Here is a 15,589-nt window from a genome sequence, read left to right as displayed (position 1 = left end):
TTGGTTTTGATATATTGTAATACACCTTTTCTAATGTTGGAATATGATACAACGCGAAAACAAAGAAAAGACAATACATAGAGGAGGGTGGATGAAAGAGCTGTAATAAAGTAGTATGATTTGCTTCATAGATTCTTGGAAACTGTTAGAAAAAGGTCAGAAGAAGTTGAAAGTTAAACAGTGAACATGGATTCAATAGATGAGCAAATTGCTACAAAGCAAAAAGAACTTCACTCGTTACAAAAGATAACCAGTTTAACCGATGGTCTAAAAATTCAGCTAACAGAGCTGAATAAACGGGTAAAAGAAATGGGGACCAATGCAGAATCGGTGGCGGAATTGATGAATAACTGGGATTCTATAATAAACAACATATCACAAGCTAGTTTGGGATTATTACAATATGCAGAGGGTGATTATGAGATAGGGCCATGGAAAGATTTTAAAAGAAGCGAACCAGAACCATCAGGCGAAACAGACCCTGGTACTCAAAGGACTGACAAGAATAGCGAAAGTAATGGTGATGATGAAGATCTGGTTCCTTTGCCGGAGACAATGGTCAGAATTAGGGTAGATGGTAATGAATAAAAAGCGGTTTTTAAAACGTCTTATATGATATATGGGAAGTAATTGCGATAATAATACTCATTGATATATATATATGTAAAGACATTAGTCTTCAGTAAGGTTTATTATATATGTAGAATTGTGTTATAAATATTAGTATTCTACAGTGTTGGTTTCATAATTGATGGTGTAGTCTTTCTCTTTCGCCGCAGAACCAATTGTTGAGTGCAACTTTATCTCTAGTGAGTTATCTGAGTTCAACCTTTCCAACTGAGCTATCTCTTCACCTATTTCCTCGCGTATGGTGTTCAGGTCAACGGAAAATTTACTATATGTTTTATTGATATATTCTGGCGTCACTAACGCTTTGTCGCATAGAAGGTTTAAATTGGGCAAGGGAAAGTCATTGCCTTTGAATAGTTCTTCATCAAACATTCGTGTGACTGTATGCTGAAGTAGTTTATCTCCTTCTTTGCTATTATCAAGTAGAATTATTCTTCTCCAAATCAAGGCATTCAAAAACTTTCTGATTTCAAAATTTAATAGGTCTCCGTCAACCGAAAGCAGCCTCAACGGTATGAATAAGCTCTCTTCATCATCTAGCATAGAATAGAATTCAATAAGATCCGTTAGATCGATTACACTTGCTGACTTAAGCTTTTCCTCTAATATATTGAAAACCATATTGATTTGCCCGCTCTTGAAACGTTTACATATCTGAACTTCACCTTTCCTCAGCTTGCTCGAAATACGCTTTTCAGCGTCGATCGTATCTAAATTATACTGAATTTTTCTCAGATTATTAGTGTCTAACTTTTTTTCCTCGACTAGCAGCGAGCTTAATTTCGCAACATTTAAGTGTAATTCACATTCGTTCAAGTTTTTTCCCTCCATCGAATCATCAACGGTAATGTTTTTCAAAGTATTCATGGCATCTGCATAAGATTCATCCAAAATTTGTTGGATCCACGCCACATGACCGTACTTTGGAGCCAACTGTTGGAAAAACTTAACTAAAACGTTGTGTTGCTGGGGGAATTTAAACATAAGGTCGTTCAGTTTCTTGTACTTGATCAAGTATTCAAATAATGTAAAACTAAACTCCTCAGGAAACTCATTAAAAAATGTCTCATACAATGATAGGGTTGTTGGAGCATTTTGATCTAAAGTTTGTAATGTTTGCACCAACGCAGGTAAATCTTTGTAAAACTCCGCTATTTGAATAGATTGTTCCTTCAAATTTGCCTTACAAAGTACGTGGTTCCAATCCAAATGGTTGTCTTCGTAGAGATTGTTCACACTTACAGAGTTTTCGTTTACATTCATAGATCCATCGGGTTGAGTACTAATCCATATTTTGAATTGGTTGAACTGATAATATAAGATTTTAGCAATTTTCAGCAAACTTTCATTGTAAGAAACCAAGTTCTTTTCTTCTTCACATGCAAACGTAAAATCGAAGAAGCATTGGTTGATACAGTTTAAGTAATCGAAATTTATGAACCATGGTAGTTTGGATGTATCAACCTCCATTGGGTCCAACTCCAAAAGTTCATATCTTAGAGCTTTTTCCCCTTCCTCTAAAATTCCATCATAAAAGCATGAGTTGATTAAATTGGTAACACTTAGTTTAAAATTTTGATTTTGTGATGGGAACAGAACAAATATAACATGATTCAAAAATTGTTTAAATATTACAGGAAATATATCGGGACGGTTGATGACAATTATTTCAGTGGTTAAGTGTTCATTATGAGTTAAGTTATAATTTGATAAAATCTTTTCCCATATATCGTTTAATACATCAGATTGTCTCGTGATGCAATTAAACTTGATACAGCAATTCAAAATCTCAAATTTTTCAATCAAATTCAATTTCAGTTCGGGTGATATTTTATAGTTAAAGTTCTCAGTAACAAAAGTCAAGAAATTTTGAAAAAACTCTTTACGAACAGAGAGGTGTTGTCCCAAAGTATTTAACATGGGTGGTATGTATTTACCATTAGAGTGGAAAATCTCCTCGCTTGTTAACTTTAAATCATGCTCTATGCATTCTTGATCTAGTGAAATTTCTGGTGGTAAATTGAAATCTATTGGGTTAGAGTTTATTTTCGAAAAATAAACGGCTTGGTCAACATGAGATTTGACAAATCCAGCTTCTGATTTAGAATATTGGCCCTCATTTTCTTTCATAAAGAACTGTAGCATACCTATTTGTTTGGTTAAAACGTATAAAGAATTTGAATCATAACCGGAACCAATAATCTTGATGTCACTTCTAAGACTGACAATATCTTCCCATTTTCTTCTCAATGAATAAGTAGAATCTAGTTTTGAGTTAACTTGAGTAATTACCACAGCATTAGGGAACATAACCAAAATAGAGGTAACTTCATTAGCATCATTAGCATTCTCCATCTGAGGTATGAATATTCTAGGTTTGAAGTCTGGGTCAGTTATCGAATCCATAAACGTGTTCAGTCTATAGGTTGAAAAGATAGTAAAACTATTTGAAGAAGAATCAAATATTATCGTAGAAAGGATATAATACGTTTCATTGCTGGAACCATCGTAAATAGAAGATAGGAAAAGATGTGCACTTTTATCCTGTAATGGATGGGAGTCCCAAATTTTTAACGTACCATGGGCGAACGGATATAAATCTTGTAGAGACTCCAAAATGGCTTCAAAAATACTAACATCAATCAATTTCGTTGGGTGTGAATGGGTGGCGGATAATTGCCATGTTTGGAAGTTTCCATTGTTGGTAGTAATATAAACCAACCTCATTCCCTTACCTAAAATCGGTCCATTACGTAGGGAGACAACTAAACTGTTTGTGTTGAAGATTTTGGACCAGATACCTAACTTGAAAGGTTTATTTAACTGCTTGCCTAATTTCAATTGGGGTTTTCCCATGGAATTTCTAATCGTTATAAAAAAAATCCTGCCAAAATTTGTAGTGAGAACTATACCAGCTGGTTCGCAGTTTGAGATGAGGTCACATTTTTCGCCGTCTGAAGAGTTAATAGGCAATTCCAATTCGTGAGAGAATTTTTCAGATAACTTAAAGTTCAGATTATTTATAGAATTGATGTCCTCATAATATATCGCTTTGCTGCCTTTGATAATAATAAGCCCACCAGTTTCATCCTGATCATTGGGATTGAGTGCTAATGGAGATTCGTCCATTGTAGCAGGGAAAGTTAGTATACACTTGGGCACAATAGCTATTTCATCATCATCATCATCACCAGAACGAAATGGTACAGTGATGTAAGGAGTATCCTTTTGAGTGGAATGAACATTCCAGATGTAAACTTTCTTGTGATCATTGACTAGTCCATATCCAATTTGCATATCGATATATCCATTCAATTCATCATCGTTCCTAAACCCATTATTGTAGTCTGTCTGGAGGGTTTTGACTATGTATCTGCTATTTTCTGTAAAGACCTTCGAATTATCGAAATTTGAATGTAACCTTAACTGTTGTTGCTCCATAGAAATATCCATCAGAGAAGCCTGGCTTTCCTCCTCGTAGGATAATTGCGCTAGGGATTCATTTTCAACCACCGCAATGGGCACACTAAGTTCCTTCCGCAACCGAAGGTGCGCTCTTTTTTCACTCATATTGATATCTCAACGTGCTTCAAGTGGGTTGAATATAACGTTACGTATGAGGACCTCTAGACCCTTTAGCTAAATGGTGTATGTTTAGATTTATTTAGCTATTTTGATTCCTAAATTCTAAATTATATCGTGATCGACGGTTTAAAAATTTTTCATTTTTGCGATGAGCTAAGGATCGATTTTTCTTTTATAGTGGAGTAGTATTGAAAAGATATTGGTACATAGATGAGTTGTACCGAACATTTTGAAACGAGAAACGTAGGAGAATATTGGCAGAAGAAATGATTAGAACTGTAAAGCCCAAGAATGCAAGAGCCAAGAGAGCTTTGGTAAAGAGAGAAGCCAAATTGGTAGAGAATGTCAAACAAGCGCTCTTCATTCCAGGTCAAACCTGTAACAAGAATCTACATGATATTATGGTAGATTTGAGTGCCCTGAAGAAGCCAGATATGAAGAGATTCAATCGTAAGAATGATATTCATCCTTTTGAAGATATGGCACCGTTAGAGTTTTTTAGTGAAAAGAATGACTGCTCATTGATGGTATTGATGACGAGTTCCAAAAAACGTAAAAATAATATGACCTTTGTACGTACATTCGGATATAAAGTGTACGATATGATTGAGTTAATGGTCGTAGATAATTTCAAGTTGTTATCCGACTTCAAGAATTTAACATTTACCGTCGGGTTAAAACCTATGTTTACATTCCAAGGTGCTGCATTTGATACACATCCTGTATACAAGCAAGTTAAATCTTTGTTTTTAGATTTCTTTAGAGGTGAAACCACTGATTTACAAGATGTTGCAGGCTTGCAGCACGTCGTTTCCGTCACCATCCAAGGTGACTTTCAAGATGGTGAACCATTACCAAACATTTTGTTTCGTGTTTACAAACTAAAGAGTTATAAGAGTGATCAAGGTGGTAAGAGACTACCAAGGATTGAATTGGTAGAGATTGGGCCTCGTCTGGATTTCAAAATAGGCAGAATTCATACTCCAAGTCCAGACATGGTCACAGAAGCTCACAAGAAACCAAGACAATTAGAAATGAAGACGAAGAAGAACGTAGAATTGGATATTATGGGAGATAAATTGGGTAGAATCCATATGGGTAAACAAGACTTAGGTAAATTACAAACAAGGAAGATGAAAGGTTTAAAATCCAAATTCGACCAAGGCACAGAGGAAGGTGATGGAGAAGTCAATGAGGATTACGAAGATGAAGCATCATATTCTGATGATGGACAAGAATACGAGGAAGAATTCGTCAGTGCCACTGATATTGAACCATCTGCTAAAAGACAGAAGAAATAAGACCCATAAACTTTGTAAACTTTGTATACTATTGATAATGTAAGGTAAAAAAATAATTCTCTATGTATATTATGAATGATTTTTTTTGGCCCTTATTTTTATTTTTTCTATTTATCTATGCTAGCTGAATAATCAGAAAAGTCCTATCTACCTTTCCTTAGATAATTCCACGTTTCTTACCAAACGTAGCATGTTTCTCAACAACATTGCAATAGTAACTTTACCTGTCATTGGAACGTAAAGAGAAGCCTTCTCCTTAACGTCGTCGCTAAAGTTTTTAGTGGATGCAAAATTGATGCATACGGCACCGTCTTTGATGTATTCAGTGGGGAATTTGTAATTCTCGCTAGGGACACCAGTAATGACCACGTCTGCATCAAGAGAGCATTCTTTTAACAAGTCTTCAGAGAATTCCCCTAGGTCTTCTACGTGGTGCTTATTCAATTTCAATCTTTCACCACGGGTGAATTTCTGAATGTTATTAACGTCCACCGAGAAGACCGTGGCACCATCATTAGCCAAAAGTGCAGCCAGTGGTCTACCAACAATTTCTGACCTGTTTATTACTATGCATTTCTTCCCATACAGCCTGTTGCCCTCTGGTAGCAAATTGTTGTAAATTTTTAAAAATTCTAATATCTTAACGATGGCTAGTGGTGTGCAAGGTAGGATGGATTTCAAACGGTTTCCCTTGTCTAAGTATCTAACATTATGGTACAGATTTTGGTAGTAAACGTGGTTCAACCCTTCAACATCTTTTTCCTTGCATACAACCTGTTGCAAATACTGATCTTGAGCATTGCCAAAAACAGGAAAATACACCATAATACCGTTCACGGAGTCATCGTTATTAGCCTGTATTATAGCTTCTTCCAAAAAATCCTTATCTTCAATCACTCTTAAATCATAACGAAACCCCATTGACTCACTAGTCTTTTGGGTCCATGTAGCATACATCTTAGCAGCAGGATCATTATTAGCTAGGAATCCCACAAGCAGAGGGCCTTGATCATTATGTATCTTCTTATATTCCTCCACACTCTTGATGATTTCCGCATTAAAAGTTTCAGCAACCTTGCTTGCTAAAATGGTACGGCCAGGTTTTGACATTTTTCTATAAATTTATAATAATGGTTTGTATTGAACACGAATTAACTGTACTGTGCTTTACGGTACTGTTGACTTCGGCAGACAAGAAGATACTATAACTTAAACAAGAGGAAACTGACTGCAAGGCACTTAAATACTTTGCATAGTCGCCTTTTTTTTCTTTCCACTGAGTCAATATATCATAATTGTCGAGACAGTAATATAAACCTCTGCAACGATATAGAAATCCATTTACCAGTTCATGGTACTGTATTAGGGTTTGTTTGATTCGGTCTGACTCCGCCTAAAAGAGTCGTAGGGTCCATGTTTTTAGTTAGGGCATATACGATTGTAGTAAAAACCAACTCTGAAATATTCTCATAAAGTTAGGGGTAATTAGGGTATGCGTGTTAATGTATATTACTATTTATATCGACTTACAGAGGCAGTAGTAAAATCAACAGTGCACTGCTGTGATCTTAGATACATCAATATTTGGTGTTCTGGAGAACAACTCAAATTCTTCAGAACTAATCAAAAATACGCCATACCTGTATGCATATCATTATTGTCGCTTTAATGAATTGAAAAAGCAGCCCGCTCAACAGAAATACCTTGCTGTTACAATTACTTGGCGGGCCATGGTAATGAAGTGGTTGTAATATTAGCAACACTATCATTGTCAATTTGTGGTCTCAAACGAGAAAGAACCATTTCTACATTGGGACTACTTAATATTCTGGACAGACTTACCCGAGGTGAAAAAAAATTTTTGGGCATCGCATAACCCTTTACTGACGTAAAGCAAGATGTATTTAGCAGCCAATGCCTCGTCTTGGGCCCTTTTCTGACTGTACGTGCTACCTTCTAATGACTTAGGCTAGGCACTGCTTTTTTAACTTCGTTTTCCCTTTCTTTCTAAATATCCGAGAAAGTATATAGAGAGTTAGTGAAGTAATCTTCCTCCGCGCACTAACATAACTCAAGTTGTCGAATACATTGTTCAATAGGCATCTGCACCTGAAGCCTTTCCCATCTGCAGTATTCTATTTGGTCAGAAGGTATAAACCGTACAGAAAGGTATCTAGAAATCAACAGATTGAAAGACCGACTAGTCCTAGAGAGAAAAATCTTGGAAGGTTTTCAACGATGTTCACATTCATACCCATTACACACCCTACGTCGGATACGAAGCATCCTTTGCTGTTGCTCCAGTCTGCACATGGTGAGAAGTACTTCTTTGGTAAGATTGGCGAAGGATCCCAAAGAAGTTTGACGGAAAGGAAGATTAGAATATCAAAATTGAAGGATATTTTTCTTACTGGTGAATTAAACTGGTCGGATATTGGTGGATTACCTGGAATGATTTTGACCATTGCAGATCAAGGAAAAAGTAATCTCGTATTACACTATGGAAATGACATTCTGAATTATATAGTTTCCACTTGGAGGTACTTCGTCTTTAGATTCGGTATTGATTTGAATAATCACATTATGGAAGACAAGGAAGTGTACAAAGATAAGGCAATAACTGTTAAATCTTTCAACGTTCTGAAAAATAGCGTAAATAATGAAACTGAAGTTTTTAACAGCTTTCAAAAAGGTGTGTTAGGTTCTATAGTTTCGAAAATGTTCCCCAAGCATGCACCCACTGATAGATATGATCCTTCCAGTGATCCACATTTGAACGTAGAGTTGCCTAACTTGGAAGCGAAAGTGGAAGTTTCTACCAATTACGAGATTGCCTTCAATCCAGTGAGAGGTAAGTTCAAACTTGAAGAAGCTGTCAAATTGGGTGTTCCGAAGGGACCCTTATTTGCAAAGTTAACCAAAGGTCAAAAAGTCACCTTGGATAACGGTACTGTTGTTACTCCTGAACAGGTGTTAGAGAAGGAACGTCATTTTGCCAAAGTATTGATCTTGGATATTCCAGATGACTCATATTTAAATGCCTTCATGGAAAGCTTCAAAGATTATGATTGTGCTGAACTTGGTATGGTATACTATTTTCTTGGTGACGATGTTACAATTAATGACGATTTATTCAGGTTCATTGACATATTTGATAGAAACGATTACGGAAAAGTTAAACATATGGTATCTCACAATAAAATCTCTCCAAATACAGTATCATTTTTCGGTTCTGCATTGACTACATTAAAGTTGAAGGCATTACAAGTCAATAATTACAATTTACCAAGAACAGATCGTGTGTTTTCCAAGGACTTTTATGATAGGTTCGACAAACCGCTTGGCAAGGGAACGTCGGTGTCTGAGTCACAGGAGAGACCATTGAACACAGTAATAGAAAAGGATGATATCCACATTTTTGCACAGAATAAGAAGGTAATCTTCGAACCGTTTCATAGAAATGAAGAGCCGATGAAATGCGAAATAACCGGTGACGTGCCAGCTTTTTCGTGGCAAAAAATCTTTGAAGAGCACGTTAAACCCCTGGAATTCCCTTTAGCTAACGTCGATACAGTTATCAACGATCAGCTGCATGTGAACAATTTCAACAATACAGCAGAAAAGAGAAGACATGTCGAAATCATTTCATTAGGAACTGGTAGCGCATTACCTTCAAAATATAGAAATGTTGTCTCCACATTAGTTAAGATTCCTTATGCTCATGCCGACGGCAATATAATAAATAGAAACATTATGCTGGATGCTGGTGAGAATACTTTGGGAACCATTCACAGAATGTTTTCACAATTAGCAGTGAAGTCAATATTTCAGGATTTGAAGATGATATATTTGAGTCACTTACACGCAGATCATCACTTGGGGATAATCAGTCTGTTAAATGAATGGTACAAATATAACAAGGATGATGAAATGAGTTACATATATGTGGTTACTCCATGGCAGTACAATAAATTTGTTCATGAATGGTTAGCTCTAGAAAACAAAGGAATCTTGAAGAAAATCAAATACATAAGTTGTGAACATTTCATTGATGATTCGTTTGTGAGGATGCAGACTCAGTCTGTTCCTTTGGCGGAGTTTGACGAAATATTAAAAGAAAATAGCAACCACGAAGTGAGAAGAAAACTGGACCTGGACAGAGATTCTTCGTATAGAGACGTCGACCAGATTAGGAAAATGTATGATGATTTATCGATTGAGTATTTTCAGACGTGCAGAGCAATACATTGTGATTGGGCATATTCGAACTCCATTACCTTTCGAATGGATGAAAACAATGAGCAAAATACATTCAAGGTTTCATATTCAGGTGATACAAGGCCTAATATTGAGAAGTTTTCTCTTGGAGTAGGTTATAATTCTGATTTGTTGATTCACGAAGCTACGCTAGAAAATCAACTAATAGATGATGCCATAAAGAAAAAACATTGTACTATCAATGAGGCGATTGATGTTTCAAATGAAATGAATGCTAGAAAGTTGATCTTAACACATTTTTCTCAAAGATATCCTAAGTTGCCTCAATTAGACAATAATATTGACGTGAAGGCAAAAGAATTCTGCTTTGCTTTCGACAGTATGATCGTTGATTATGAGAGAATTGGTGAACAACAGCATATATTTCCATTACTAAATAAAGCATTCATGGAAGAAAAAAAACAAGAAGAGGATTTCGAAGATGTAGAAAGCATTCATGATCCAGAAATCAAGCTAAAAAAACAAAAGAAAAATTAGTGGTCTAATTCCCTTACGTAGTCAATTGCCCTTATTCATTAGTAAATTTCGCATTTATTTACGTTTTATGTACATATTCATTGATCTTCATGCTCGTTTGATATAAAGTCTTCCCATAATTTTAAATAATGTTTCTTTTCCTCTATGTTTGAATCCCTTATTGATTCGAAGCATCTCTTAATCTCAATGGCTTCTCTTTCCTCAAATATCTTTCGTTCGTTTAAAATATCCTCCATAATTTTGCACCAGCATCGGTTAACATGGTTATACCTTTTTGATACAATTCGGTATTCCTCTTCTGCTGTACACCTTTTAGGGTCTTCACTATTATTGTTGTTATTTCCAAGAGATAACTTGTCGAGATTACTTTTTTTTTTGCCTAGATCCATTTCAATGATGCTTAGTATTCTACCCAGCTTCGATCTACGGTTTAAAATGGATTCATATGACTCGCAAAATCTTACATTCTCATCAAATAATATGATCAGTTTCACTATGTCTTCTCGTGAGACACCTTTGAATTTTTGTAGGAAAACTTCATTCAATATAGAGAATTTTGAGAACAACTCAGAGTTTGCTCTGATGACTTCTTCTGAGGAAATTTGTTTAAGACAGTTTGTAAATTCGTTGAGAACAGAATTCACCTTCATTGTCTCATCTACAATATACTCTAATACATGATAGATTAATTGTTTCCACTGCTCCTTGCATACACCTACCCAGTCATGGCACGCTTGTATCTCAGCAGAAGTTTCTTTATAAGTAGGTGTACTCGAACCAAATGATAAGCTAGTGAATAATGTCTTGTTTCTAGGTATCCATTCTTGAATCAACGGGTCGTTGTTATTAAAGGTGTTTTCGGTGCTTTGAGGCTGAAAAAGTCTCTGGTAATCTTTTCTAGAGAAAAGCTTTGTTGGGCTTATATAAGTTTCAGTGAGTTCTGTTATCGGTACTAACGAAGCGTGAGAATTTGTCATTGATTCAACTCTTTTTGATTGTTTATGAAACTCTTTTAATTCTTGGAATTGAGAAGGCGACATTATTACTTTATCCCCTGTAATGGTATTGCCATCGATAACCATTTGTGAATTTTCAGGAAGAATATCATCCCAACCGATAAAATCTATAAAGTTTGAATCCGAACGCAAAACAGTATCGTTGAATATGTGCTTAATCATCCTCATTAACTGTATTGATATTATATGCTCTGGTTTGAAATTGAAAACTGGGTCATACTTCTCGTTGTTACGTATCATAAAGAGATGGTTTATTGCAAACTCATCCTTCTCAACAAGAATATTGGATCTAGTAGGCGGAGGGATAGTTTTTCCCCAGTGATTATTTTGCAATTGATGGTACAACCAATAGAAGTCAGTGAACCCTCTTGCAATAGTTTTTTCCACATTTTGTTGTGAGGAAATCCTTACTATCCATAAAGAATCCTTTAATGAGTTTAAATCTGAGCCTAGTAGAACTTTAATGCGGTAAAACTGATCACTAATGCCGTTTTTTGTTTCAGTGTCTTCTGCTTTGGTTGGATGACTATTACAGATTTCTGGCCTTCGACGTCTTCTCTTATCAGTGAAAAGTTTCTCGTACTGTGGATTTTTATCTAATAGTTTATTATCAATTGCTAAATTTGTTTGAAATGAGGACGGCGTGGCTATGTTATCTAGAGCATCTGTCTTGCTATCTTCATCATCGCTAATGCTAACGCTGTTACTCTTGATGGACCTTTCCGAGTCATCTATTGATATCTCTCCTTGAACAACAAATTCATTCACTTCAATGCTTGGGCTCGCATGTGACGCCTTGTCCTTCTCCATATCTTATTTGTAGGCTTGTAGCCCTGATTTACTACTCTTCAATTTCCCTATTGTGTGAACATTTTCAAATAAGCGCAGCGTAAATTACCTCCACGTCACTATTCAGTGAAAAAAAAAAGAAGGATTATTGTGTAATAGAATTAATTAAATAAAGTTCTTATAAAGTTCTTTGGTTTTTGAATATATAATGAAAGAATTTACATAAAGCATCTCAAGAGAACCAAGTGCACTTACTCTCGGGTGACGAGTTTCCGTAGAGCCATCGTAGCGTCATCTTTCTCAATAGGTGACGAAATCATCGAAGCTTTCATGATGTTACTATATGATTGCTCTGAAAGTACGCCACTACGATTATTGGCACTTTGATCCACAGATAGATATTCGGATCTATTTGAATAGTTTATTGGGTTAGAGTCCTGCGTAATCACTTCGTCTATGTGAGGTAGCGAAGGGCGCCTTAGCATCGATGCTTGAGCGAAATTTGCATTGAAGTGATTGTTCGTAGATTCAAAATTGGTTGTTCTTGGTGGTGACATTAAGAGACTGGTATTCCAATCCGATATGGGAAGAGGATCTATTAATCTTGCAGGAGATTTGAATTGCCTTGGTGATGACTGAAGTGGTAAATTGAAAAGAAATTGATTGGTGTTGTTGGCACCACCATGGCTGTTGCCTAGGATGTTACTAGAAGGGTTATTCTGTGCATCGGTAGTTACGTTTGGAGATGGAAAGTTTTCAAGTAGAATTCCATCGATATTAGGAGTGAACCCTGTTTTGATCTGGAATGAGGTAAAGTTCAGATTTAAATTTGAGTTAGCATTCGGAGTTCTTGGAGAAGCTAACTTAGCAGGAGATAGCTTTACAGTGTTGGAAGCTATTGGTGAAGATGCAGTGGCTTCTGGGTGTAAACTTATTGTAGGGTTGAGTGGTACTTTGCTGTATTTCTTATTAACAGTACTGCTCTTATTTCTCATTTTTTTCAACAAGGATAATATACGAGTCTTTTCGACACGTTCAGAAGTATTGGGCTTCTTCTTTGACACCAATTTCTCTGTTTTCGGTGCCTCAGTGGGTAGAATGTTTATAGGCCCTAGAATCGCAGCCTTGCCATTTTGACCAATCGATAGCGAAAACTTACCGAAACTGGAAGAGCGATCGTGCACCTTCATTGAAGGTGATGACACAACGATAGAAGGTGATTGGTAATCCAACGAAGACGGAGTTTGCATTAAAGGGGCTCTGATTGGCGAAAAGATAAGGCTATGGCTAGATTGGGGAGTGGGATTGGATCTTTGTTCTTGTTGTGGCGTTATGTATACCATTGACTGGTTAGAAAACTTTTGTCTTGTTAAATCCACTATAAAACGAAAATTGTGAAAAAGAAAGCAGGTCGTAACTGATAAAACAGAAGAATGAGTACAGTTGTGCATGAAGCTTGCAAGGTGAAAATATTTCACTGCGTTATATATTTTCAGGCGCCATTTTTGCACTTTAACGCGTTTCGCGTCAATTACCCAATTGAGTATAGAAGAGAGGTAATCCTGGAAGGATTCACAGACAGTCGCTTATTTAAATACAGATGATTATAAATGATGAATATCTGGCTTAGGCCCTAAAGTTGTAATTCCTAAGGGATTGATCCTTGTGTGCGAACGAGTATAGTGCAACTTGATATGGTCGAAATCTGTCGTGTGCCTGAAGGCGTCGTAGTTCCAGTACAGATTCCTCACCCACAAATGAATAAAAGGATATCCTGCTCTGATGGACGTAAAATTGCATTTAAAGTGCTGGACATAGACGGGATCGAATCTTATGATAGTGGTATATAACCTAATGTCGGCTTCGGTCAATCGATCTCCCACAGTAAAAAATTCACTCAAGATTCTTTGCCTATCACCTTTACCATACTTAGCCTCCAATTTAGCGTAGTTATCACCGAGAATTTTTTCCACTTTATCCAAGTTCTCAAATACTTTGTTGACTTCAGATTCATATACCTCTGCCCGTTCTGCGAATCCGGTCTTGTATACGCCATTGTTTATGCTATCATAAACCCAAGAATTGAAGTCATCGATTTGGGCTTCTAAGCGTTCAGGAACAAGATCTATTTTTTTAAACTTGTCATCGACAAATTCGTCAAAGGCATTGGAGTTCAAAATCCTTATAATTTCGCTACTTTCATTGTTGACAATGGTTTGAGTTTCTAAGTCCCATAGGACTGGAACGGTGAACCGCGCCGAGAATTGGGGGTCGCTCTTATAATACAAGTCACTGATTCTCTTGTATCCATAGTGGGGTTCATTGGTGCCGTCAATCATAAATCTTTGACTGTCGTTCTCGATGGCGGCGAAGCTCTTACTGGCATCCTCTTTAGCAGTTTTGATACCACCTGCAGCATCATGCCAATGTTCTAAGAAACTTTCTCCATCCTTCAGTTGCTTATCCATGTCAAGAAACCTCCATCCCTTTTCATCAAGATGCCAATGGACTACACTGCATCCTATAACCGAAGTTAATCCCTTCAAGGCCCTTGTGATTAGTGTCCTGTGTGCCCATGGGCACGCTAGAGAAACATACAACCAATACCTCCCCTTTGCAGGTTTATAAATAGGGTGCTGTTTGGAGATTGTTTCTCTGAAGGAGGACACTTGTCTCTTAAAAGCTCCGTTTGTACCACTAGCCCACTGTTTCGACATTTGCTACTTTGTTGCGTTATGTTTGTGCGCCTACTACTGGGAAGTACTACCAAAGATCAGTGGTGCTGATAATCTACTTTCTTTTATACCATAAATAAGAAGGGTCAAGAGGGGTTATTGAGTGCTCAATTAAATAAATAGGGGTGTACAATTTCACAATTGACTAATACATTAGTAACGAAAAACAATCCAATACGAATCATCAAGTAATTTTTTACGTCGAGGCCTGGGACTGTCATTATGACAGGGAAATGAGTGTTAGGGTGAGTCCTAATGTCCCTCCTATATCATATTTCCGTGTCGCATCTTTTAGACTTGGAATGTGTTTCAACAATTGAATAGGTTTTCACATATTAAATATAACTAACTAAATATAAAAGAAAAGAAAACAGAAAAAGGAAAAGTAAAAAGAAAAGTCACTTGTACGTTAGGTAGGTGCCTCAAATGAACTCAAGTGGATCTTAGAACTTGATTAGTTACTCATAGTCTTGAACCTCACGTAATAACATTCTCCTAAGATGAGTTGTTTCCGCTAAAAGAAGGATGATGAGTGCGAAATCTCCATTAGGATCATTATGAACGACGACAGAGAGCCCGGAACGAAGTACACAAGTAGCCCCGGGGAGAAAAAAACACTCATTTTCCTTGGCCCCGCTCTTTTTTGTTAGGGTTTTTGGATTTTTCCGGCCTCCTTCAACTGGATTACTGTAGCCGGAAAAACCAAAAGCGGGGGACAGTGAAGAGCGAGAGGGGCAAGACGGGGGGAGTTGGATGGGGTGTTTTGGTTTTATAGTAT

General features: G+C 36.7%; 8 protein-coding genes across 8 annotated transcripts; 3 read left to right on the top strand and 5 right to left on the bottom strand.

The window, feature by feature from the left end:
• Positions 1-186: 186 nt before the first annotated feature.
• DAD2 (Dad2p) lies at positions 187-588 on the top strand (the record flags this gene model as incomplete). The annotated part of the gene is made up of 1 exon (XM_056223993.1): positions 187-588. One exon carries the CDS (start codon positions 187-189, stop codon positions 586-588), a length of 402 nt encoding a protein of 133 aa, XP_056077956.1.
• Positions 589-720: 132 nt separating this feature from the next.
• NUP133 (Nup133p) lies at positions 721-4,200 on the bottom strand (the record flags this gene model as incomplete). Its single annotated transcript, XM_056223992.1, has 1 exon — positions 721-4,200. One exon carries the CDS (start codon positions 4,198-4,200, stop codon positions 721-723), a length of 3,480 nt encoding a protein of 1,159 aa, XP_056077955.1.
• Positions 4,201-4,481: 281 nt separating this feature from the next.
• Positions 4,482-5,516, top strand: RPF2 (rRNA-binding ribosome biosynthesis protein RPF2; the record flags this gene model as incomplete). Its single annotated transcript, XM_056223991.1, has 1 exon — positions 4,482-5,516. One exon carries the CDS (start codon positions 4,482-4,484, stop codon positions 5,514-5,516), a length of 1,035 nt encoding a protein of 344 aa, XP_056077954.1.
• A 147-nt stretch (positions 5,517-5,663) lies between these two features.
• On the bottom strand, positions 5,664-6,626 carry MTD1 (methylenetetrahydrofolate dehydrogenase (NAD(+)); the record flags this gene model as incomplete). The annotated part of the gene is made up of 1 exon (XM_056223990.1): positions 5,664-6,626. The coding sequence occupies one exon, from the start codon at positions 6,624-6,626 to the stop codon at positions 5,664-5,666; it is 963 nt and encodes a 320-aa protein (XP_056077953.1).
• A 1,128-nt stretch (positions 6,627-7,754) lies between these two features.
• On the top strand, positions 7,755-10,271 carry TRZ1 (tRNase Z; the record flags this gene model as incomplete). Its single annotated transcript, XM_056223989.1, has 1 exon — positions 7,755-10,271. The coding sequence occupies one exon, from the start codon at positions 7,755-7,757 to the stop codon at positions 10,269-10,271; it is 2,517 nt and encodes an 838-aa protein (XP_056077952.1).
• Positions 10,272-10,348: 77 nt separating this feature from the next.
• On the bottom strand, positions 10,349-12,097 carry VPS501 (sorting nexin family protein; the record flags this gene model as incomplete). Its single annotated transcript, XM_056223988.1, has 1 exon — positions 10,349-12,097. The coding sequence occupies one exon, from the start codon at positions 12,095-12,097 to the stop codon at positions 10,349-10,351; it is 1,749 nt and encodes a 582-aa protein (XP_056077951.1).
• Positions 12,098-12,327: 230 nt separating this feature from the next.
• Positions 12,328-13,419, bottom strand: MSA2 (Msa2p; the record flags this gene model as incomplete). Its single annotated transcript, XM_056223987.1, has 1 exon — positions 12,328-13,419. One exon carries the CDS (start codon positions 13,417-13,419, stop codon positions 12,328-12,330), a length of 1,092 nt encoding a protein of 363 aa, XP_056077950.1.
• Positions 13,420-13,680: 261 nt separating this feature from the next.
• Positions 13,681-14,793, bottom strand: ECM4 (S-glutathionyl-(chloro)hydroquinone reductase; the record flags this gene model as incomplete). Its single annotated transcript, XM_056223985.1, has 1 exon — positions 13,681-14,793. The coding sequence occupies one exon, from the start codon at positions 14,791-14,793 to the stop codon at positions 13,681-13,683; it is 1,113 nt and encodes a 370-aa protein (XP_056077949.1).
• Positions 14,794-15,589: the final 796 nt, after the last annotated feature.

The sequence above is a fragment of the Saccharomyces mikatae genome (assembly GCF_947241705.1).
Source record: "Saccharomyces mikatae IFO 1815 strain IFO1815 genome assembly, chromosome: 11".
Lineage (NCBI taxonomy): Eukaryota > Fungi > Ascomycota > Saccharomycetes > Saccharomycetales > Saccharomycetaceae > Saccharomyces > Saccharomyces mikatae.
The sequence above is the reverse complement of the archived record's forward strand: the minus strand, read 5'-3'. Positions and strand labels throughout refer to the sequence as shown.